Here is a 25355-nt window from a genome sequence, read left to right as displayed (position 1 = left end):
TTTCTTTAGGAACTGTGAAATAAAAAAAAAACACTTTTGTTTAAGGTTTACGATGCACATATAATTTTAGATCTACTTGTTTGATAAACAAAGCAAGTCACACATATAATATATCTAATAAAAACAGAACATATTACTTTACAAATTGTATTGTGAATAAGTCATATTTGCATATTAGTCAACAATATTAATGAATATAAAAACTAAATAGATATTTTTTACACACTTTTACAAATATAGATTCAATAATGGGCTAAAATAAATCTGGATTTCTGCGCACACAGATTCTGTGTGGGTCTGGTCATGGGTTATCGAGTTTTCAGGATTTTGAAGGAATATTACAGAGTTTTCCTTCATGTCATTCTAAACCTGAAGGACTTTTGTGTTGAACATGGAATTAGAAATTCGTTTCATATATATATATATATATATATATATATATATATATATATATATATATATATATATATATATATATATATATATATATATATATATATATATATATATATATATATATATATACAGAATTATGAGCCCCTCTGTTTATTATTTTCCCCAATTTCTGTTTAACAGAGAGAAGATTTTCTCAACACATTTCTAAACATAATAATTTTAGTAACTAATTTCTTATAACTGATTTATTTTATCTTTGCCATGATGACAGTAAATAATATTTGACTAGATTTTTTTCAAGACACTTCTATACAGCTTAAAGTGACATTTAAGGGCTTAACTAGGTTAATTAGGGTAATTAGGCAGGTTATTGTATAATGATGGTTTGTTCTGTAGACTATCGAAAAAAAAAAAAATAGCTTAAGGGGCAAATAATTTTGACCTTAAAATGGATTTTAAAAAAATAAAAACTGCTTTTATTCTAGCTGAAATAAAACAAATAAGACTTTCTCAAGAAGAAAAAATATTATCAGGCATACTGTGAACATTTCCTTGCTCTGTTAAACATCATTTGGGAAATATTTAAAAAGGAAAAAGCTTCAAAGGGGCTAATAATTCTGACTTCAACTGCATATATATACCACTTCGATTCTCAATTTCTCTGGATTGATTTATTAGATATAGGTGTGAGTAAAATGTTGAAAGTTAATATATTCCTTTAAGGTCTAATTACATTTATTTCATGGCACCTTTTTTCCTTATTTATATATATATATAAAAAAAGCTCAAAATGACAACAATTTTATTTTAAATTTAGACAGAATTTCATCAGTAGTTTAAATAAAGCAAAAATTTTATTTTACTTGAACATAAAATTGTAAATCCAGTAAGGGTGTAACGGATCACGGTTGATCCGTGATTCATACGGATCACAACCCACGGTTCGCAACACAAGTTATCCGCGGATGAATACATTTTGTTTTTATCTTGTAGAATAATCCTAAATTTGTAACGATTGCAGATCACATGTATAAAAGCATTAAGGCTGTCCTGTGAAAAATGATGACAGAAGTTGTGGTGTTTTTTTTTTTAGGTTATTTAGGGTGTTTTCTGTCACTACTTGTTTAGCCTGCATTAATGCATTCAGTGTAAGCTGCCTGATTAATCATTAAAAGATCGGGATCTCAACACCCACACAACATAAATGATAACTGATAGAGATTTAAATGTTTATTAATCCTTCCAATCGCTGCATTCAAATCTGTGTTTGAAAATGCAAAATTCAAGAAAGAGTCTTTAGTCTTTTGAGTTAGTTATGAAGTTACAAACACAGAAGTACTGGGAGAACAGTTTATAGTTTGGATAAAACCACTGATGTTTATGGTAAAGATTAATATCGCCATCTTATGAATTTAACTTGATGCTCAAAAATGAAAGTTGTAGGCAGCAATTACAATATTTAACCAATAGGTGGCGACAACCAGCTATCAAAAATATACCACTGAATAATTCTTCAAAAATGATCATCTAGCAATAAAACATGAAGTTTTAAGTGAATAACTGAATCATTTATTGAAAATGAGACTAAAAAGAAATATGGGTTGTACAAATTATAATGTTAGATTTCTACATTTAGCGTTATCAGCAACAGTAGTAGCAACAGTCAGTTTTTCACACTACTCAATATTTTACAGTTTATTTTTATTCAGCTGATTATTTCTTCATTTTATTTGTAATAAAATTACAGGTTCTAAGTTCTGTTTGTTAAAAGTAAAAGTGTCTCGCAGTGCTGTTTTTTTAATAAATGAAAAGCAAATTACATTTCGTCACCTTAGAATAATAAGGTTCTCTCTGACATTTTTGTCAAAATTGAGTTATTGACATATTCTTATGAAATGACAACTTATTTACATTATGGGATGTTTTTTTATAAGTTGTTTACATTTTAAGACATTTATTTAAAAACAAATGTTCCACACATACTGTTTGCTATATGGAATGCAAAAACTTTGAAACTCAATATCTCCAAATCATTCTGAACGCAGATAGAACCTTATAATTCCAAGGTGACGATTTGTCGTCTCCTCTGTTTGGCTGATCTGAAAAATAGACGGATCCATGATTAAAAAAACATAATGTGATCTGAACCGTGAGATTTGTGATCCATTACACCACTAAAATCCAGACCTCAACACAAAGCTTAAAAATAGCATGCGATTGCGAGTCTTTTTGGCAGCTTTACAGTGCTTTTGAAAAATTAAGTCTGTTCATTTTGATTGCATTTCTCCTTCAGTGTTCTGCTTAATAATGAAGGCCATGCAGAAGAATTCTTAGATGATCAATTCCCATTTTCTAGAGGAATAGGGGTGTTACAATATAGACAGCCCTTTAGTTTTTATATTATTGCACAGTGGCACCTGCGCTGCCCTCCTCCCCCTCTGACGTGGCTCCGCCCACTCGGCCCTCTGAGTGGCTGCTTTCAGCACCATCTGAATATTTGATGAGTAATGCAGGTCATTTAAGTCAAAATGACATGCGTTTGTGTGAGTCCACGTCGGGTGGCTTTAAAAATGAACTGTGTCTGGAAGCGGGAGCAGTAAAGATGCGTCCGGGAACCGACTTCTGCAAGCAGCTGGTCAGGGCCACTCTGTGGGCAGTTTCAGGGAGGAGTAGAGCATCGCTGGGGCTTGTCTGCCAGGTGAGAGGGACTTAGGGTGGGCTTGAATTGGAGATTGTATTGTTGTGTATGAGAAGACAGGGGTCTTTCTTTTGTTGAAGTCTTGGGGTGGAGATATGATGATGAAATCTTCCTCTGTGTTTCTGTGTTCAGAGGTTTCAGTTTTGTTGGTTCGTTTGGTTGGATTATAATTTTGTTTTGTTGCTTTCTTAGTTTTTCCACATCTTTTTAATATTTTGTTTATAAGGTTGATGTAATTCATGTTGTATGTGCTCTGGTTTTGCTTATTGAGATACACTGATATGTAAATTGAACAGGAAACAGGTTCCAAACCAGTATCCAACCTCGCCTCCAATAAAGTGTGTTTATGTTACTTTATTTTATTTATTTATTTACTTATTTATTTATTTGAGTATTTTTTGGTTTATTTTATTTTAATAGTATGTTGTTTTTGTATTATTTTATTGTAGTATTGTTTAATTAGTATTTTTTTGTTTTATTTTCGTATTTTTTATTTTTTAGTATATTATATTTTAGTATTATTTGAATTTAAATTTTATTTATTTTAGTAGTATTTTATTTTAGTATTTTTTTATTTTTGTTTTTATTTTTAATATTATTTTAATTTTAATTTAATTTTATTTTAGAATTATTTTTATTTTACTTTATTTAAGTTTTTTTATGTTTTATTTTATTTATTTTAGTATTTTAATTTAAATTTTATTTTAGTATTTTATTTTGTTTTATTTTATTTTGTTTTTTTTTATTTTTGTATTATTTTATTTTATTTTTATTTTATTTTTGTATTATTTATTAGTATTTTTGTGCATGTAAATATTTATTATTATTATTTTTTTTTTTAGTAGTAGTGCTTTTGTGCCTATATTGATATAAGGAGAAAGCCAGATTACAATTCTGCTGTTACAATGTTAATTTTTATGCATTTATTGCTTATTTGTTTTGATTTTCAGCATATTTTGACCATTTATTTTTGGGGTAATTTTTTGCCTTTTGTAAAATCGAACCAATACAGAATTGGAGGCTGGAACTAAATGGGGATTTGAAATGTGCTCTAATTTTTGGGGAGTATGGAGGATAATACTGGTTTCTTAATTGTCTATTGGGGGCGTCTTAACCTTATACAGATCTAGTGTTTAATAAAAATGCATGAATTAAAAAAAAACATCTCAAAAGCTTAGAGATGCAAACCAAAAATGTTTGTACTTTACTGTAATTGACTAAATAATGTTTTGTGACGCACACAGGCCACCGAGAGTGAGCCGGGCGACATGGACCTCAGCGGTCTGCCTGAGACGGCCGTCGACTCTGAGGAGGACGATGATGAGGAAGACATCGAGCGCGCCTCAGATCCCCTCATGAGCCGAGACATCGTCAGAGACTGCCTGGAGAAAGACCCCATGGACCGAACGGATGATGACATAGGTGAGCCAATCCATTATAACCCCTAACCAGATCCCTTGCTAGGGCTGGATGCAAGAAATAAGAAGAGATTCTCAAAAGCAGTCCAAAAAAAAAGGAAGGCAACAAAAGGTCGGGGAGACTACAAAGAGAAGGGGGAGACGGGCTGTTTTTTCTAGGTCACCCTCTCACTTGAGTCTTTCACAGCGCATTAAAATTTGATTGGCTAAATCTACAGCTACGCTTCAGTGGTGCCGTGCCAAGCTCAGGTCATCGAGTACCAGACGGGCCATGGGCAGAGCACAATCCAAAATCTCTGGTCTCCATTGTGATGAAGACGGATACTTAATTCAGTTGACGGGGAAAAACTATTAACTTTAGTAGAAAAACTATTATCTTGCTGGCTAGTTCCAGTAATTGGTTGTAAAATAATGACTGAAGAGGTTAAATGTGATGTGTTCTGTGCAACAAAATGTCAAGCACACTTGCAGTTCATATCAAGTAACTTTTCCACAAGCTAATGTACATTCTGATATAAAAGAAAGTGCACAATCACACATGCAAATACCAAACATTGTGGCAAAACATGTGGCTAAAATGATTAGGTCTGCACAGCAAAGGTTACATCGGACCTACTGTGTATACTCGATGCAGAAGTATAAATTGACCTTAACTAGACAGCAGCTTTCATGCAGATCAAAAAAATCCAGAACACTAAACAGGTAAAGCAGTTGTTTGAAGCTAAAAATATTGGAATAATGAAATGGCAGCCCAGTGTCCTGAACTAAACTTGATTGAAGATCTCTGTAAAAACTTTTGCAATAAAGTTACAGCTACACACACTTCAGTAAATTATTGTTTTTTTTTGTAAAACACTGCAGATGCTTGAAGCTAAAAACATTAAAACAATGAAATGGCAGCTCAGTGTCCTGACCTAAACCAGATTGAAAATCTCTGTAAATCCTTTGCAATAAAGTTACAGCTAAACACTCTTCAGTGAACTGTTGGTTATTTTGTAAAACACTGCAGTTGAGTGCTTTGAAATGAATGGACATTTATTAAATGTACCACGTTCTATCCAACACAATGTCACGCACGCTTGCAGTTCATCACAAGTAGCTTTTCCACAAGAATAGAAAGCGCAAAATCATACACACAAATACAAAACATGACACTAAAAGGTCCACAATAGGGTACAGCGCCTGACCTACCGCATACACTTCACGCAAAAGTATTAATTGGCCTAAATCAGACAGCAGCTTTCATGCAATAAGTACAGCAGTTCCTTGAAGCTGAAAACACTGAAATACTGAAAAGGCAGCCCAGTGTCCTGATCTAAACCTGCTTGAAAATCTCTGTTAAATGATTTGCAGCAAAGTTACAGCTAACACCGTTCAGTAAACTTGATTATTTTATAAAAGACTGCTGTTCCTTTAAGCTGAAAACAATAAAATAATGAAATGGCCGCTCAGTGTCCTGAATTAACTTGATTGAAGATCTCTGGAAAATTTTTTGCAACAAAGTTAGAGCTAACACCATTCAGGAAATTGTTGGTTATTTTGTAAAACACTGCAGTTGCTTAAAGCTGAAAACATTAAAATAATGAAATGGCTGCCCACTGTCCTGACCTAAACCTGATTGAAGATCTCTGGAAAAACATTTGCAACAAAGTTACAGCTAAACACTGTTCTGTGATTGCTAGGTTATTTTACCAAATACTGTTGATATTTTTCCAGAACGTCATCATTCAAAATTCAAAGTGTTCATTAAATGTTCTCTGATTTTGATAATATTGATTTAATAAACTTGAAAAATATTTTTTAACAAAGTTAAAGAGGTTAAATTTACCATGTTCTGTGACAAAGTGTCAAGAAGTGTCATGCTGGACTGTCTTAAAGAAACAAGCAAACCCAAAAACACATAAATGTGTGTTTCCTTAACTATGAGCACTCTCTGCTCTGTGGAATTTAAGAAAATAAACTTGCTCATTACATTCTCACTGCTTGATTTGTCTATCAACAATATGCAAGAATGTGTGGACATAAGTCAGAGGAAAGCAGCAATTTCCTGAAGCCTTTATTTACAGAATTTTCTGACGCAACTATTTGGTACGTTTAGCTGATGTTAAATACACAGGTAGTAAAGATAAAACTACATTGTGATTCATAGTTCATCAGTTAACTTTTCTATAAGCTAATGTAAATTGTGATATTATAGAAAATGCACAATCATAAACACAAATGCAAAACATTGTGGCAAAACACGACACTAAAATAATGCAATAAGCATTCTTTCAACAGCATGCAACATACCTTATTGTCCATGACTGCTAAACAAAACTAAATATAAATAATTAAATAATTAAAACAAATGCACTTAATTTCCTTTGCTAATTAAACATTGAAAATCTAAAGCTTATTTTAAACAGTAAAACAGCACATTCTTTACCACATAGTCATATATTTAAGTCATCAACACTAAATGAAGGCAGTAAATACTGTCTAGGACAGCTTTATTATATACAGTATCATATGTTGTAGAAATGTTTGAATAAATTCCAACCCTTGCTTAGGGTCTCTATTTGAAGAAGCCACTTTCTGTTTAATTCTTTGCTACTGTAGAAATGGATTTTGTCATGTATAATATGTCCTGTATATTGCATAGCAGGATTAGCCGGTTCTCTGGAAATAGCTTCATATTAATAATGCATTCGATGCTTGGTTGCTGTTATTTTTAAAGCCATGGAAAGAATGTTTTTCCGTTCTCCATGTGGGGAGGAAACTGCATCTGAGGGCAAATATCAATGAAAGACTTTGAAAGACTCTCTCTTAAATCGGACTTTGGCTTTTGTTTCTGCAGAGCAACTGTTGGAGTTCATGCACCAGCTACCAGCCTTTGCCAACATGACCATGTCTGTCAGGAGGGAGCTTTGTGCTGTCATGGTGTTCGCTGTGGTGGAACGAGCCGGCACCGTCGTCCTTAATGATGGCGAAGAGGTCGGTCAGACTTACTGTCACGTTAGCCTTGCTGCTCTCACTTTATAAATGGATAGTTCACCCAAAAATGAAGAGAGCCTCATCAGTTATTCCACTTGTGGTTTTAAGCTTTTATGATTTTCATTCCTCTGTTGAACATAAGTAAGAGGATGATTTATAGAAGGCTGGTTGTTGAAACACATAGACTTCCATAGTAGAAATAATAATAAAATAAATGGTGCTACCAGCATTCCTCAAAATATCTTTGTGTTTAACAGACGAAATAAATTTACACTCATTTTTTGATGTACTAGCCCTTTAAACTTCAGTCGAAATCCAAAATAGACAACAAAAAATGTTTCCTAAATTTAGAGGTCACTGGTTACTCCTATTTGAAGTAACAGGAGTAAAAGAGCACCTTTTAAAGCATATTGCATGAGTTACAGTTATCTAAAAAAGTACACAACATTAGAGAACACTTGGGCTGCATCCGAAATCGCCTGCTGCTCGAGTAGGTACTACATTTGAATTTGACTTTACTTCATGACCGTTAGAAAAGTACGTTCTATGTAGTATGAATGGAGCTCAGACATACTACATCTGTCATTAGTCATTATCACGTGACCTGGTGAGACTCTGAAGTGCGCAGAAGTAGTAGATCATCTGGGTAGCTCTCGTATACTGTTTTTCAAATACTATAAATTTGAACATAATACTTGGCTCATGTTGTTAACGTATAGTATACTATGGAAGTATGTGATTTTGAACGCAGCTTTACAGATATTCCCTGTTGTTGGTGTTAATCTGGAGCTGGTAGTTATTTCATTAATTATCTGACAAACTTTGGGAATGTAAATGGGAGCCGAAAATTCTAGTTTTGGCTGACTTTGCAAGATGTTGAGCACTAGTTAGTTGGCACATTAGTTGGGACAAAGCCGACTTATCACAGATCTTGTCCTCTGTGTTGTTGAAAAGTGTAGGTAAATTATTTGAGAAGTCTGCATCGGTCTACATTGAAGAGTATGCAACTGTGGTACACTGGATGCAGAAGTATAAAATGACCTTACTCAAACCCTGAACACAGCAAAACAGGAAAAGCAGTTCATTGAAGCTGAAAACACTGAACTAATGAAATGGCAGCCCAATGTCCTGAGCTAAACCCGATTGAAAATCTGTAAATCCTTTGTTACAGCTAAACACTCTTCAGTGAACTGTTGTTTTTTTTGTTTGTAAAACACTGCAGTTCATTGAAGCTGAATACATTATAACAATGTAATGGCAGGCTAGTGTCCTGACCTAAACCCGATTGAAAATCTCTGTGAAATCCTTTGCTACAAAATTACAGCTAAACACTCTTCAGTGAATTGTTGGTTATTTTGTAAAACACTACAGTTTCTTGAAGCTGAAAACATTATAATAATGAAATGGCAAGCCAGTGTCCTGACCTAAACCCGATTGAAAACCTCTGTGAAATTCTTTGCTACAAAGTTGCAGCTAAAACCGTTCAGTGACCTGATGGTTAATTTGTAAAGCACTGTTCTACTAGCATGGTACAGACACAAATAAAGGTCCTTTAAATTGTGAGTGATAAAGTTAACTTTATATCTGATATAAACAAATAAAGTGTTCATCAATAGTTTGATCTCTGCTGTAACCTTTTCCAACGTCAATATCTATTAGCCTAGCGTTTCACACAAATTCAGTTTCAGTTCTTTCTTCAATGCTAATCTTGTCATTTTTGTCAACTAATGTCATTCACCTTTAACCTTTCACCAGCGTTGGCTTCAGTCTTATGCTAATCTGGATTCTGCGGTTTGGCTAACATACACTACAGTCCATCTCCCGCTTTATACACAGCCAATCATCCATTCAGCTTCTGCACTGTTAAACCTGAATGGAAGCCAGCATTCGGCGTCTTGAGATTACAAGATGCCCGCGGTACAGCGGGAATCACTTATCTCCTTATCTTAGCATTGACATGCCAAAAAGACCTATTTTCCCCCCTAATGCATCCATATAATTCAAAGCAGGACAGGCCTTGAGGCTCGTACAGTTGTCTGCGATGACATGTTCACTGCCGTTATCAGTGCTCAAAACAATTATTTAAGTCCCTGTGCATGTTTTTATTGCACCACAAATGTTTTTCGCACCACTGACAATTGCACCACCTTATACACTTGTTTCTAGTCTGAATATCTAAAATTCTGTATTGTCTAGACAAGCAAAGAAAATCGTCTTGTTTTGAGAAGTTATATGCCAAAATTAAGTGAGTTTTTTTTCTTTAAAATCTTCCAACGTGGTACACAAAAAAATCTTGTTTTTTATTTGAACATAAAATTATTTTGATTACCCCACTGGAAGATTAGTTTGCTTGTTTTAATGAAAAAATCACTTAATTTTGGCATATTATTTCTCAAAACAAGAAAATATATTTTGCTTGTCTAAAAAAATGCCTTTTTTATTATTTTTTTTTTTATATTTAGACTCAAAACAAGACAAAAAAATCTAAAAGCATAAGAGAAGTCTGAAACTACTTTAATAACTTCACCTTACAGTTTTTGATCTAAGTAGTTAGACTATGTAGCGGTTAATATACTCTCAATGGCCACTATATAAGGTACACCATACTAGTATCGAGTTGGACCCTCTTTTGCCTTCAGAACTGCCTTAATCCTTGGTGGCCATTCTCCTCTGACTTCTGGCATTAACTAGGCATTTGTGCCCACAGAACTGCCGCTCACTGGATATTTTCTCTTTTTCAGACCATTCTCTGTAAGCCCTAGAGATGGTTGTGCGTGAAAATCCCAGTAGATCAGCAGTTTCTGAAATACTCAGACCAGCCTGTCTGGCACCAACAACCATGCTACGTTCAAAGTCACTTAAATCATCTTTCTTCCCCATTCTGATGCTCTGTTTGAACTGCAGCAGATCGTCTTGACCATGTCTACATGCCTAAATGCATTGAGTTGCTGCCATGTGATTGGCTAATTAGAGATTTGCGTTAACTAGCAGTTGTACCTAATAAAGTGGCCAGTGAGTGTATATGTAAAGTGATAAATGTCTAAACAAGGACATTTTTTGTTTCTAAAGCCATCAAAGTGGCTTTAGAAAGAAATATTTTGATTTTACGCTACATTTATTACGCTTAAACTTCAGGCTACAAAAGCTGTATTTCTAGACCATTTATTGCAGCTTGACAACATATTTAATTCTCACTTAATGAACTCTTAGACTCATTGAGTTATTTTTAAATTATTAAACTAACGCAACAAATTGACATAACATTCCACAACCAATCAGATTAAAGCATTAGTAAGTGTAGAGTGTATATGTGTGTGTTACTGTGAACATGTGTATGTGTGTTGCAGCTGGACTCGTGGTCTGTGATTCTGAATGGATCGGTGGAGGTGACGCATCCAGACAGCCGTAATGAAATCCTCTGCATGGGCAACAGCTTCGGCGTTTCTCCCACCATGGAGAAAGAGTACATGAAGGGGGTGATGAAGACCAAGGTGGACGACTGCCAGGTGAGTCAACAGGACAAAGTCTAGCCCAAATCAAAAAATATATATTGTAACTTGTAATAAAGTGCATTTATTTTGGTGTGAACAAAATATGAATATTCATTGTGTGTAGAACACAGATATTTTTGTTTTGTAATTTTGTATTCGCCTAATATATTTTCCAGAAATTTTTATTAAAACGTTACATAAGATTTCTTGTCTTCAAATGTAAAGGCATTGTGCTATTTTTCTGCGAATATAAAAGCTCAGTTGTTTATAAGGGAAAAATAAATATATATTTTTATTGATAGTATTTTACAGTTTTATGTGTATTTTTTATTATAATTATTATTTAAAATATTATTATTCAAAACACTTTACAGTTCAGTAACAGAATATACAGTAAGGTCCATAAATATTGGGACATCGACACAATTCTAGCATTTTTGGCTCTATACACCAACACAATCAATTTAAAATGAAACAAACAATTCAATTCAATTCACCTTTATTTGTGTAGCGCTTTTACAATGTAGACTGTTTCAAAGCAGCTTCACATAAAAGGTCACAGTAAATAGGAACAGTGTAGCTCAGTTTGTAGTGTTTAAGTTCAGTTCAGTTGAGCTCAGTTCAGTGTGGTTTAATAATCACTACTGAGAGTCCAAATACTGAAGAGCAAATCTAAGCATGCGCAGCTCTACAGATCCCGAACCATGCAAGCCAGTGGTGACAGCGGCGAGGGAAAAAAAATTCACTAATTGGCAAAAGTGAAGAAAAAAAACCTTGAGAGAAACCAGACTCAAACAAGATATGCTTTAACTGAAGACTTTCAGCTTTTTATTTACATCCAAATCAGGTAAACGGTGTTGGAATTACAAGTTTGCATACGTGCCTCCTACTTGTTAAGGGACCAAAAGTAATGCGGCGGAATAATAATCATAAATCAAACTTTTACTTTTTAACACTTGGTTGCAAATCCTTTGTAGTCAATTACAGCCTGAAGTCTGAACGCATAGACATCACCAGACGCTGGGTTTCATACCTAGTGATGCTCTCTGCCAGGCCTCTACTGCAGCTGTCTTTTTGGGGCATTTTTTTCCTTACGTTTTGTCTTTAGCAAGAGAAATGCATGCTCAATCGGAATCAGAGCAGGGGATTGACTTGGCCATTGCATAACATTCTTTCCCTTCAAAAACTCTTTGGTTGTTTTTGCAGTATGCTTCAGGTCATTGTCCATCTGCTCTGTGATGCGCTGTCCAATGAGTTCTGACGCATTTGGCTGAATATGAGCAAAAAAAATTGCCCAAATATTGTTTTGTTTAATTTCGGTTTATAGAGCCAATAATTGTGTTGATGTCCCATACTGCAAAAGCAACCAAAGAGTTTTTGAAGGGTAAGAAGTGGAATGTCAATCCCCTGACCTGAATCCCATTGAGCATTCATTAATCACAGCTGTAACAACAAAAACATCAGTAATAATATCTGATAAAATCTAACAATAATAAAATGTTAGTGTTAGGTTTTGCTTAGAAGCTTATTTGAACCCAGATTATAATAAAGTGACATTTTGTGTCATTTTTATTACATTATTCAGATTTTTCTTCACTTCATTGTAATGTTTTTAAAAATCATCATAAATAAAATGTATTAATGCATTCAACTGTATGCTGCACTGCATTGAATAAAACCTTACACACAGATTGCACCTTTAATAGCTGCTATAATAATAATAATAATAATAATAATAATAATCATAATAATAATAAGCATAATCATAATAATACTAATCATAATCATAATAATCATAATCATAATCATTATAATAATCATAATAATAACAGTCATAATCATAATCATAATAATCATAATAATACTAATAATAACAATCATAATAATCATAATAATCAAAATCATAATAATAACAATCATAATAATAATAATAATCATCATCATAATCATAATAATGATAATAATAATAATAACACTCATAATAATAATAATAACCATAATAATAATCATAATAATCATAATCATAATAATAATAATAATAATAATAATAATCATAATAATCATAATAATAATAACACTCATAATAATAATAATAATAACCTTAATAATAATCATAATAATCATAATAATAATCATAATAATAATAATAATCATAATAATCATAATAACACTCATAATAATAATAATAATAATAACCATAATAATAATCATAATAATCATAATAATAATAATCATAATAATAAAAATAATCATAATAATAATCATAATAATGATAATAATAATCATAATCATAATCATAATAATCATAATAATCATAATAATACTAATAATAACAATCATAATAATCATAATAATCGAAATCATAATAATAACAATCATAATAATAATAATAATCATCATCATAATCATAATCATAATAATAATAATAATAACACTCATAATAATAATAATAACCATAATAATAATCATAATAATCATAATAATCATAATAATAATCATAATAATAATAATAATAATAATAATAATAATAATAATAATAATCATAATAATCATAATAATCATAATAATAATAATAACCATAATAATAATCATAATAATCATAATAATCATAATAATAATAATCATCATAATAATCATAATAACACTCATAATAATAATAATAATAATAACCATAATAATAATCATAATAATCATAATCATAATAATCATAATAATAATAATAATCATAATAATAAAAATAATCATAATAATAATCATAATAATCATAATCGTAATAATAATAATAATAATTTTGCATTATAGAAATTTACCTCTTTGTGATAATGATCTTACAGTTAATTGTATTTATTTATTAATTCATATAAAATTAAATGAAGAATGACAAAGCAGGGATCAATTGAAAAAGTGAAATTGAAGGGAAGAAAGTGTGTTGTATCCCGCCCGACCTGTGTTGAGCTGTTAGCACGGACTCATTTACTGCAGAACTGATGAGACTCTGCTCATTCATTAAGCAGGAGAAGAATGAGGTGATTAGTGAAAACTTAGCAATAATGAAATCTCCTCTCCGTTTCAGTGCACTGCTGTAATTATCATGGGGGAATCATTTGAAAATGAGGCGGTGTTTTAAAAGTGATTTACTTTTCTTCGCTGGGTTTTTGGGCTCATTCCTGCTCTCTTTTTTTCTGTCTCCGTCAGTTTGTGTGCATCGCTCAGCAGGATTACTGCTGCATCCTCAACCAGGTGGAGAAGAACATGCAGAAGGTTGAGGAGGAAGGAGAGATCGTGATGGTGAAGGAGCACAGAGAGCTGGATCGCACAGGCACCAGGAAAGGACACATCGTCATCAAGGTACAGCAGGGGTTGCTTTTTTCATACCCAGACGTAAAGAAATGAGCAGAAATGAAGCACCAAACACACAAATCTGACTTTTCACCTGATGTTTTAGACCAGGGGTCACCAAACTTGTTCCTGGAGGGCAGATTTTAGCTCCAACCCTAATCAAACACACCTGAACAAGCTAATCAAGGGGTTACTAGGTGTACTTGAAACACCCAGACAGGTGTGTTGAGGCAAGTTGAAGCTAAACCCTGGAGGGAACCGGCCCTCCAGGACCGAGATTGGTGACCCCTGTTTTAGACCAAGCAATGAATAATGTGACGATTGCATTTTTTTCACAACACACCTTACCAAATTGCAAATAAAATGGTTTATGAATTGTCATTTTAGAAAAGAAGCAAGTTTTTTAGTTTTTCTTCCAAAATAAAAGATGTTTTCTGTTTGAAAGCAAAGAAAAAACTATCAAAATTGTTAATATTTTCATAAGTGTTTTATATTAATGCTGCTGCTACTACTACTAATAATAATAATAATGCAAAAACTTGCATAAATGTATTTTTTCCACAAGACATCAAAATTGCAGTTAAAATGGTTTATGAATTGCATTAAAAAGAAGCAACTTTAGTTTATTTCAGTTCCAAAATAAAAGATGTTTTCTGTTTGAAAGCAAAGAGAAAAGCAACCATAATTCCTAATATTTGTGTTGATATGCAAGTGTTTTATATTAATGATATTACTACTACTACTACTATTAATAATGATAATAATAATAATAATAATAATAATGATGATATTAATAATAATGAAAATGCAAAAATTGCTGTTAAAATGGTTTATGAATTGTCATTAAACATAAACAATTTGAAATATAGTTTCATGTTTAAAAGCAAAAATAAAACAACCATAATTGTTAATATTTGTAATATATAAAATATATAAAAGTGTTCTATAATAATGATATTACTACTGCTACTACTACTACTACTACTACTACTACTACTACTACTACTACTACTACTTATAATAATAATAATAATGGTAATGCAAAAATTTCAGTTAAAAGGGTTTATGTATTGTCATTAATAATAAACTATTTTCTAGTTTTTCTATCAAAATAAAATCATAATTGTTAATGTCTTTATTATTATGTAAATGTTTTATATTAATGCTACTACTACTATTAATAATAATGATAATGCAAAAATGACATAACTGTTTTTCCACAAGACATCTTCCCAAAGTTGCAATTAAAATGGGTTATGAATTGTCATTAAAAAAAGAAATTTTTGTTTTTCTTTCAAAATAAAAGATGTTTTCTGTTTGAAGCAAAGAGAAAAACAATCGTAATTCTTAATATTTTGATCAATGACAAGTGTTTTATATTAATGCTATTACTACTACTACTGCTGATAATAACAATAATGCAAAAAGATATATTTTTTTTACAAAAGACATCCTGCCAAAATTGCAGTTAAAATGGTTTATGAATTGTCATTAAAAAAGAGGGAACTTTTGTTTTTGATCCGAAATAAAAGATCGTTTTCTGTTTGAAAGCAAATATAAAACAACCATAATTATTAATGTTTTTAATATGTAGGTGTTTTATATTGATGCTCCTCCTACTCAAACTACTAATAATAATAATGATAATGCAAAAATTTTATTTTTTTCAGTCATCTTGCCAAAATTGCAATAAAAAAGTTTTATGAAATGTCATTAAAAAATTAAACATTTTATTGTTTTATTGTTTCTCTTTAAAAGCAAATATAAAACAAAGATAATTTACAGTAAGTATTTTAAATCATATGTAAATGTTTTATATTACTACTACTACTGCTAATGATAATACAAATAATTTGCTGTTTAATAATATTATATATATTTCTCAGTTGATTTGTTTAAATCTTAATGTATAACAGCAACCGTAATAATAATAATAATCATCATTTATATCAAATAATAATAATAATCATAATAAAATGCTTAGAGTGCATCACAAAACTTATTTTACCCCAGAAATATATATATAATAGTTTATATAAGCTTTTAATTGCATCATAATCAAATATAACCTGGTCATAATATAGCTTGGTCATTATATAACTTAATATAACACAATGTAACCTGTCTTGATGTTTATCGATGGCTTATATTGGCTTGTAATATTTCTATCATGTTCTGAGTTTGCATTAAATCCAGTGAGAACATAAATGTGCCAGACTGTAAAAGCCACATGCTGGAGAAAACATTGACTTCCAGTCTGGATTGACGTGACATTTGCACTGATTTACACAGATGCATCGAACACAAGCCTTTATTGATCTCCGAACATGGAAATATGCTTAGCACAGAAGCATATATGGACTGAATGTCTAATGATGTAAAGTCCAGCGTCTGAGGGAAGTTTGCCCAACAACAATGAAACAGTTCTTCTAATCAATCCTGGATCAGCAGAGAAATGCTTGATTGAGGTTACTGCAAGTCACTTCATTCATCATGATTCAATTCTTCTTTATTTCTATAGCGCTTTTACAATGTAGATTGTGTCAAAGCAGCTTAACACAGAAGTTCTAGTAAGTTGAAAGTGTGTCAGTCCAGTTTTCAGAGTTGAAGTTCAGTTCAGTTCAGTGTGGTTTAATATTCACTGCTAAAAGTCCAAACACTGAAGAGCAAATCCATCGATGCGCAGCTCCACAAGTCCCAAACCAAGCAAGCCAGTGGTGACAGTGACGAGGAGCAAACTTCAGCAATTGACAAAAGTGAAGGAAAAAGCCTCGAGCGAAACCAGGCTCAGTTGGGCACGACCATTTCTCCTCTGGCCTAACTGCCTGTGTAGAGCTGCAGTCTAGGCGCCGGAGGCTGGAGAACGCTGGACGTCCATCGTGGAGAAGCTGCAGTTGTGAGTAGGTCACCGGCGGGTGTTCAGGCTGGCTCTTCAGGATCGATGCGAAGACTCGTCTGTCACTGGGGTCTTTCAGGAATCAGTCTCATGCTCTCCACTCCTCCATGCCCACCACGACATCTGCTTAGGATGCAGCCCAGTCCAGGATTATGGAAACCTTGGGAATAGTAAAAACAGGCTAACATAAGCGCAGATGCCGTTCAAATTATAATGTCTTTAGGGAAGTGTTCCTAGCTCTGGTTGCCCTAAATAATGCAGACTTAAAATCCTATAGAGGATTTGGACTTCAATAGCATTTGTGCTTTGTGTGTATGCTAATGCAAAGAGATGTGTCTTTTTTTTTTTTTTATAATTATTTTTTCGGGGTTTTCACCTTTAATGGAGAGAACAGTAGAGAGCATTGACAGGAAAGCGTGGGGAGCAGAGAGAGGGGAAGGATCGGCATAGGACCGCGAGGCGGGAATCAAACTCGGGTCACCGTGAGCACCGGAATGCATGTGTCGACGCACTAACAACTACACCACTGGCGCCGACCAAAGAGATGTGTCTTTAATCTAGTTTTAAACTGACAGAGTGTGTCTGCTTCCTGAACTAATAACAAAAACGGAGACCCGAAATTAATTCTAAAATGAATACATTTCACAGAACGCAATTCTCCTAACCGACTTTCAGCTTGGCAAAGCAGTTCATTTCACATTCAAAATGCACTACAACTAGCTAGACACTTGATTCAGGTCTCAAATAAACTCATTCTTCCAGAACACTAGCAAAGGTTGACAGCCGACAAACACACTTTGTCACCCACAAAACAATGAGCTAAACACACTTAACAACATGCAGCATTACACAGTGTTTTCTTGTGTAAAACAAAGACACATCTCTGTTTATAATTGCAATATATATGAGAATTATAGAATTCCTCAATATTTTATGTCCTTTACTTTTATTTGTTTTGCACTTAATTTGCAAGTAATTCCAAAATACAAGAATTTGTATACACATCCACTGATACAGATACAATAGTAATGCTAATCTGTAACTCAAGGCTGAACTATCATAGTACGATGCATCATTTGGGAAAAGAATGATGTAGTGACGAGTGTTTCCCAAAACTCAAAGTTTCTCTGTCGCAGATCCATCATTTGAACCACCTTAGTTGTAACGTAAAATGCCAATAATAATGCTCTAAACGGGGTGTGCACAAGTTTGCAGCGCAGTTTGCGAATGTTCGTTGGAGCGACGGATTTGGGAAACGTCAAATCAGTGAACTATGTTTGTAATGACGGAACTTGAGACCTTAGTTGGCTAACGATGGTTTTCAGAAACACCCCCCAGGCTGGTTAAACTGCATTTTTAGATGTAAAATACATTTCAATAAAATATTGCTGTTGAATTTTGCTTTTATTCAGTTTTGCATTATGCTGTTGTTTTGAACAGAAGTTTAACAGTTTTGAAAACAGTATGTAAGCATGTGCGAAATGTCCTGTACGCACAAAGATTTTTGGCAGTTGTTGTGTCTGAGCGAGAAAAAAGTTATGAAATTTGAGCGACGTAGACATTGAATGCATTTTGTGCCAAAACAATGAGAATTGATCCTCAGTTTAGCCCACATAGACTTCTGTTGTGCTCACTGTGTGAAGAGCTTTGCAAAAGTGCCCTAAGTATTGAGGAATGTGTCCTAGTGTCTGAAAAAAACTGTAATTTGATTAGAAAAATCTAGCTAGTGTTGTATGTGATTGACCAATAGTCAGGAGCAAATCAGTATGAGTATTGGCTGAAAGGTTTTGGTCAGAATTGGTATGCCTAGTTCTGAATGTTTCCTTCAGCATTCTTTACAGAGTGTGCTGTATGTGTTTATGCAGGGCACATCAGAGCGTCTCACCATGCACCTTGTAGAAGAGCACTCAGTGGTGGACCCGACTTACATCGAGGACTTCCTGCTCACCTACCGCACCTTCCTGCCGAGCCCCATGGTGGTGGGCAAGAGACTGTTGGAGTGGTTTCATGACCCCAGCCTCAGGGACAAGGTAAACACGCACGCACGCACACACACACACACAAACATGCACAATGCACAAACATGCAAAAACATAAACAAACATACACACACGCACAACATGCACGCACACACACACACAAACAAACATACACGCACACTAACATTTTCACACACAAATACACAAAAACACGCACATATACAAGCACAAACATGCATGCACACACAAACAAGCATGCACACACAAACACGCACACACTAACACAAGCACATAAACATGCATGCGCTTAAACACTCACACACACGCACACAAAAACATGCATATACACAAACAAACATGCACACACACAACCATGCGCGTGCACAAACACACACAAACATGCATGCACGTACACAAGCATGCACATGAACACTCACGCACATAAACACTCATGCACACACACACAAACATGCACAAACACAAACATGCAGACGCACAAATGCACACAAGCAAACACGCATGCACATAAACATTCACAAACACGCTCACACAGGGACAAACACGCACGCACATAAACACTAACAAACTATTCACGCACAAACAAACACCCACACACACACACACACACACACACACACACACACACACACACACACAGACTCACACACACACCTCTGCTTCTCCATCAGTAAGGCTTGGTTAAGTGTGCAGCAGATGACCATCATGAGCTGGTGTTTCCTCAGGTTACACGGGTAGTCTTGCTGTGGGTGAACAATCACTTTAATGACTTCGAGGGCGACACTGCAATGACACATTTTCTGGAGGAGTTCGAGTACAATCTGGAGAGAGAGGTCAGTCCTGCGCTCTCAAACTTGACTTTTCTTACTAATCCACTCTCTAACCTCCTAGGGCTTGAGTGTCCACATACTGTACGTGGACAGAACATTTCAGCTCTTAAGTGGCTACTTAAAATACTTTATTGTTTTATATGTTGTTACAGACATACAGTGTCATCCTGCAACTGTTTTGCAGCATATTAAATGTCCCAAACCCTATTTTTAACTGTAAAAAATGTTGTTTTTATTCTCTGATAGTCAAAACATGTTCCAAAAAATATGCATTAAAAACAGTCAGGAAAAAGTGTTTTATGTAAATTTGGACCACGAGTCCACATATATGGACATCATTTTTCTCTAAAAGCACATCAAATCAAACGATGATGCTTACGTTTTATTCTAATTAGGTTCTAATAAGCCCAAATAGCAAAAAAAAAATTAAAAATGCATGTAAAAATACACCTTGGGCCTTAAGAGAGTATTGTGATTATTTCTTACTGATCCACTGTTCATAGTGACTTCCTTTCAATTGAGTTATTAAACTAAAGTTGTATCTAAAAAATAGATAGCTGTAGTACAGTGCACAGTACAGTGCAGTATTATATATATATATTCAGTGAGGTAATCACGTTTTTCCATGTTTCCATGTTCTAAAACATTTCATGAAAATGGGATCAGCTGTATAAAGCAAAATATTACAGAATTTGTAAATGAAAACATTATTATTTATTGCAGTTTTCCACTAGAATGGATTTCTGGAAGCAATTATACATTCATACTTTTTTAAATCATTCTCACCATGTTACAAAGAATTAGGTATTTAATAGTACATGACTGAAATGTTTTATTATTATTATAAATCAACAGTAGAATGTTATTGTCATAAACGAATAAATATTGATGTTACAGCTTGATGTTACAGTTGTGTGGATATTAACCACTATGGCGTTATTTATTACAATTTTAATCATTCAATTAATAATCTTTTTGTCTGTAGATGTAATTAAGTTGATTAGTAAATCTTAGGGGTGGAAGGAGTCCTTAAGTTAAAATAACAGTACTTACTTAAAAATGTAGTGCAAGTAGAGTAAAAGTATCTGTTGTGAATATTACTCAAAGTATGAGTAAAAAGTAGACCTACTTAAGAGTAAGTGAGTATTACACTGTAAAAAGCTGATGCATTTACATGTAATTTGTGGATGTGTGTAAACGTAACATTCTGTAGTGCATCTAGTTCCTGCCCAGCAGTCACACAGCATCATAAGACGTTAATATTAGGTCAGATTAAAATTGTGATGTCAGGTGACCAAAATTCAATGTCCAGCCAGCGTCTAAGGACGTTATTTTGTTGTCCAATAACGAATTTAAATGACGTTGATATTTGGTTGATTTCAGGTTGTGTTGGAAAGTGACCAAAATCCAACGTCGAGCCAACATCTTAAACCAACGTCATATTAACGTCAAAAACTGACATTTAGTTGTCACTTATGGCAACCAAAATCCAACATCTGATAGACGCCATAGTGGTAATGTCCACACAACTGTAACATCAAGCTGTAACATCATTAGACCTTGATGTTTGGCTGATTTTAGGCGGGATGTTGGCCTGACGTTGAGTTCTGACGTCAGCCTGATTTTCATTTCCAAACAAAATGCAACGTCCCCACAATGTTGGGGTACAACATCAATCTGACGTCATGTTGACTGCCGTGCCTGCTGGGTGTTTAAGGCCATTTCAGTCATCACACAGTAAACATCTGTCATCTTCTCATCAGTGACCTGCATCTAAACAGTCTCTGGGTCAATGCATGTAAAGATTTTGGACATCTTTGTGGACACTTTTAATGCTTCCAAAGAGTTTGCTGCAATTATAAATCGCCCATGTCTTGAGGTAGTTCAGTATGATGTGATTTGATTGGACAGGAATCACAGGAATGATTTCTCTAATCCCCATACACAAGAACAAATAAAGTAGTGACTGCAGGTTGAAGGAAAGTAATGGAGTAAAAGCACAAAAAATGTACTCGAGAGAGTAAAAGTACACATATGTAAAACTACTTAGTAAATTACAATTCTTGAGAAAAACTACTCAGTTACAGTAGCCTGAGTACTTGTAATGTGTTACTTCACTCTGCTGGTTAATCTTTTGATTTGCTAAAATTGGATTAAACCATTAAAACAGAATCCAGTAAAATATTTTCAAATGATTTCTCTGTGAGCATGTGAAGCGCACAAATCTCATGTAATTCCTCTCTTTGAACCAGAAAATGTGTGGCCACCTAAGACTGTTAAACATAGCATGTGCTGCCAAAGCTAAGCTGCGTGTGGTGACCCTGACCAAACCCTCGAGGGAAGCCCCGCTGGCCTTCACCCTGCTGGGCGGCTCCGAGAAGGGCTTTCGCATCTTCATCGACAGCGTGGAGCCCGGCAGTAAAGCTGCAGAGGCTGGCCTTAAAAGAGGAGATCAGGTGAATGTCACACACACACACACACACACACACACACACACACACACAAACACACAATCACACACACAATCACACACACACACACACACACACACACACACACACACACACACACACACACACACAAACAACCCTAGCTGTTACGCTGACACTGTGAAAGCTACTTGCCTGCACAGACACACACAATCACACACAACCAAAAAAAACACACACAAACACTCAATCATACGCAAACACTCACACACAAATATGCAAGCACACAATCATGTACAGGTACAAACACTCTCGCACACACTCACACATGCATGTACACAAACGGACACACAGACAAACATGCACACACGCACAAACAAAAAAGAAAAACACAGACATGCACACACAAACACTCAGACACACACAAACATGTACGCACACACACAAACATGAGCAAAAACACAGAAACATATTCACGCATGAACACTCTCGCACATACATGCATTTACACAATCACACAAATGCACACACACAAAGAGAAAAACAAACACAAACACTCAGACTCACACACATGCATGCACACAATCACCAAACACACACACAAACATGTACACGCACACACACACACATGCATGTACACAATCACGCACAGACACACACACGCACAGACAAACACGCACAGGCACAAACATACATGCACAAACGTGCCCACACAAACACAACCGCACAATCTTGCATGCACACAATCACCAAACACGCACACAAACATGTACACGCACAAGCATGCACGCACACACACACAAACACACCCACAGACAAACACACACAGGCACAAGCACACACAAACACACACGCACAAACACATCTGCTCAATCATGAACACACACGCACAAACAAAGAAAAAAAAACACAAACATGCATAAAAACACAAACACTCACGCTCTCTCACACACACACACACACACACACACAAACATGCATGCACGCACACACCATGACCATCACACACATCACCATACACGCACACAAACATGTACACGCTCAAACAGGCACGCACACATACACATGCATGTACACAATCACACACACACACAAACAGGCACACACACACACAAACATGCATGCACACAATAACCAAACACGCACCCAAACATGTACATGCACAAACACGCATGCACACATACACGTACATGTACACAAACACATGCACACAAACATGCACAAACGCACAAACACATCCGCACAAACAAAGAATAAAAAAGCACACACACATGCCTGCACACATACACACACACGAAAACAAAAATGCACACACACAAACATGCACACTCAAGCACGCATACAAACACAAATGCATGCATATAAACATCCAGAAACACACAAAAACACGCACAAACATGCACACACACGCACACACACACACACACACACACACACACATAGCCGTAGCTGTTACACTGACAGCGTAATAGCAACTTGCTGTAGCGTTTGCAGTGCTAATAGTAGCTGTGCGACTGGAAGTGGGAAATGTTGTGTGAGAGCATCGGTAATTGCCGTTGTCAAGCGGTGAAAGCGAGTTTGTCACAGCGCTGCCCTAAATCATCAAGAAGAAGAGCAAAAAAACTCATCCTAGGATTTTTATTTTCATTCAGTCTGTCGGTCAAATGTAAAAACACACAAATCTGAGCCTGTAAACTTGCTCTGTTGTCTAAATATGTCTGGCGTGCATCTTCACGCTAGCAGAAAATGTGATTATTAGCTGAATGGAGTGTGTCACACTCTCTCTTTCTGCCCTTCACTCACTGCAGTAAAGCTGTTTAATGAGTGAGTGTCTGTTTGGCTTCTGAACTACTGGAGGATTGTTGATTGTTCAGAATAATAATCCGCTCATTCTGCTTCATTTGACATTATTGATAGGTATTGATAAGAGCGGCAAGGTGGCTCAGTGGTTTAGTTCCAACCCTTATTAAACACACCTGATCAGACTAATTGAGTGCTTCAGGCTTGTTTGATACATACAGATGGATGTGTTGAAGCAGGGCTGGATCTAAACTCTGCAGGGCCGCGGCCCTCCGGGAATTGAGTTTGACACCCCTGCACTAAAAGAAGGAAGAAGTTAAGGCGCCATTATGAAATAATTTAATCTTCGGTTTGTTAAATTCAATTTTACAGTCTTAAAACATCTGTAATAATTGTAAAAATAAAGCTGATTATTTTTAGAGCGCAACTCCCACTGTACTTGGTTGCTAATGCTATAACATACAGTATGTGTGTTTACTGGTCATACTTTTTTTGTATATGACCTGAGTATGACATACTGTACTCTATTATGGTGGTTTACCAGGACATGTCTGATGTCCTTGTTATTCAAAACGTTTTAAAATCATACTTAACGATGTCTTTTGGCATTGAAATTTTGCCACAGGTTTCCTGTGAGGGTTGTTTTTTTTTTTTTATAGTATAAAGTACATTACGCCTATGAAGAGTCCTTGTAAATTACCAATACCAATGTGTGTGTGTGTCATTGGAATCAGTTTGCTTGTAATGAATGAATGAATTACAGACAAAGCTGTTTTTTTTTTCATTTAGATCATCATTATTTTATGTATAGAAGACAGTGTTTCCTATAGGATTGTTTCCAGCTGTGGCGGCTGACTCTGTTGGGCATTTTACACAGCTCTACCAACTACATGTGGCGTTATTTCATTGACAAATGTCATGAGCGCAGTATTAAGTCGAGATCACATTCATGTAATAGCCTACGAGCATGTCAATCTCTGTGTGCTCGAGTGCCGATTTCCTCTGCTCGTGCACAAAACTTCTTGCGCCCTCAAATATACGCTGCTCAAGTGCAGATTTTCCTGTGCGCTCTCAAATAAACGCTG

The 25355-nt window shown here is 34.7% G+C and overlaps 1 protein-coding gene across 9 annotated transcripts in view; it reads left to right on the top strand.

Moving 5' to 3' along the window:
* Positions 1-25355, top strand: part of rapgef2b (Rap guanine nucleotide exchange factor 2b) — a 257833-nt gene that overhangs the window by 189632 nt on the left and 42846 nt on the right. For all 9 annotated transcript variants that reach the window (XM_056472229.1, XM_056472225.1, XM_056472227.1 and 6 more), the window contains 7 exons: positions 4339-4516; positions 7352-7488; positions 10836-10994; positions 14175-14327; positions 19080-19244; positions 19937-20044; positions 22294-22497. In XM_056472229.1, coding sequence (XP_056328204.1) covers positions 4339-4516; positions 7352-7488; positions 10836-10994; positions 14175-14327; positions 19080-19244; positions 19937-20044; positions 22294-22497 — 1104 coding nt within the window. The remainder of the gene's footprint in view (positions 1-4338; positions 4517-7351; positions 7489-10835; positions 10995-14174; positions 14328-19079; positions 19245-19936; positions 20045-22293; positions 22498-25355) is intronic.

This window comes from Danio aesculapii, chromosome 14 (genome assembly GCF_903798145.1).
Source record: "Danio aesculapii chromosome 14, fDanAes4.1, whole genome shotgun sequence".
Taxonomy (NCBI): domain Eukaryota; kingdom Metazoa; phylum Chordata; class Actinopteri; order Cypriniformes; family Danionidae; genus Danio; species Danio aesculapii.
Note: the sequence above shows the minus strand (reverse complement) of the source record. Positions and strands in the feature narration are given on the sequence as shown.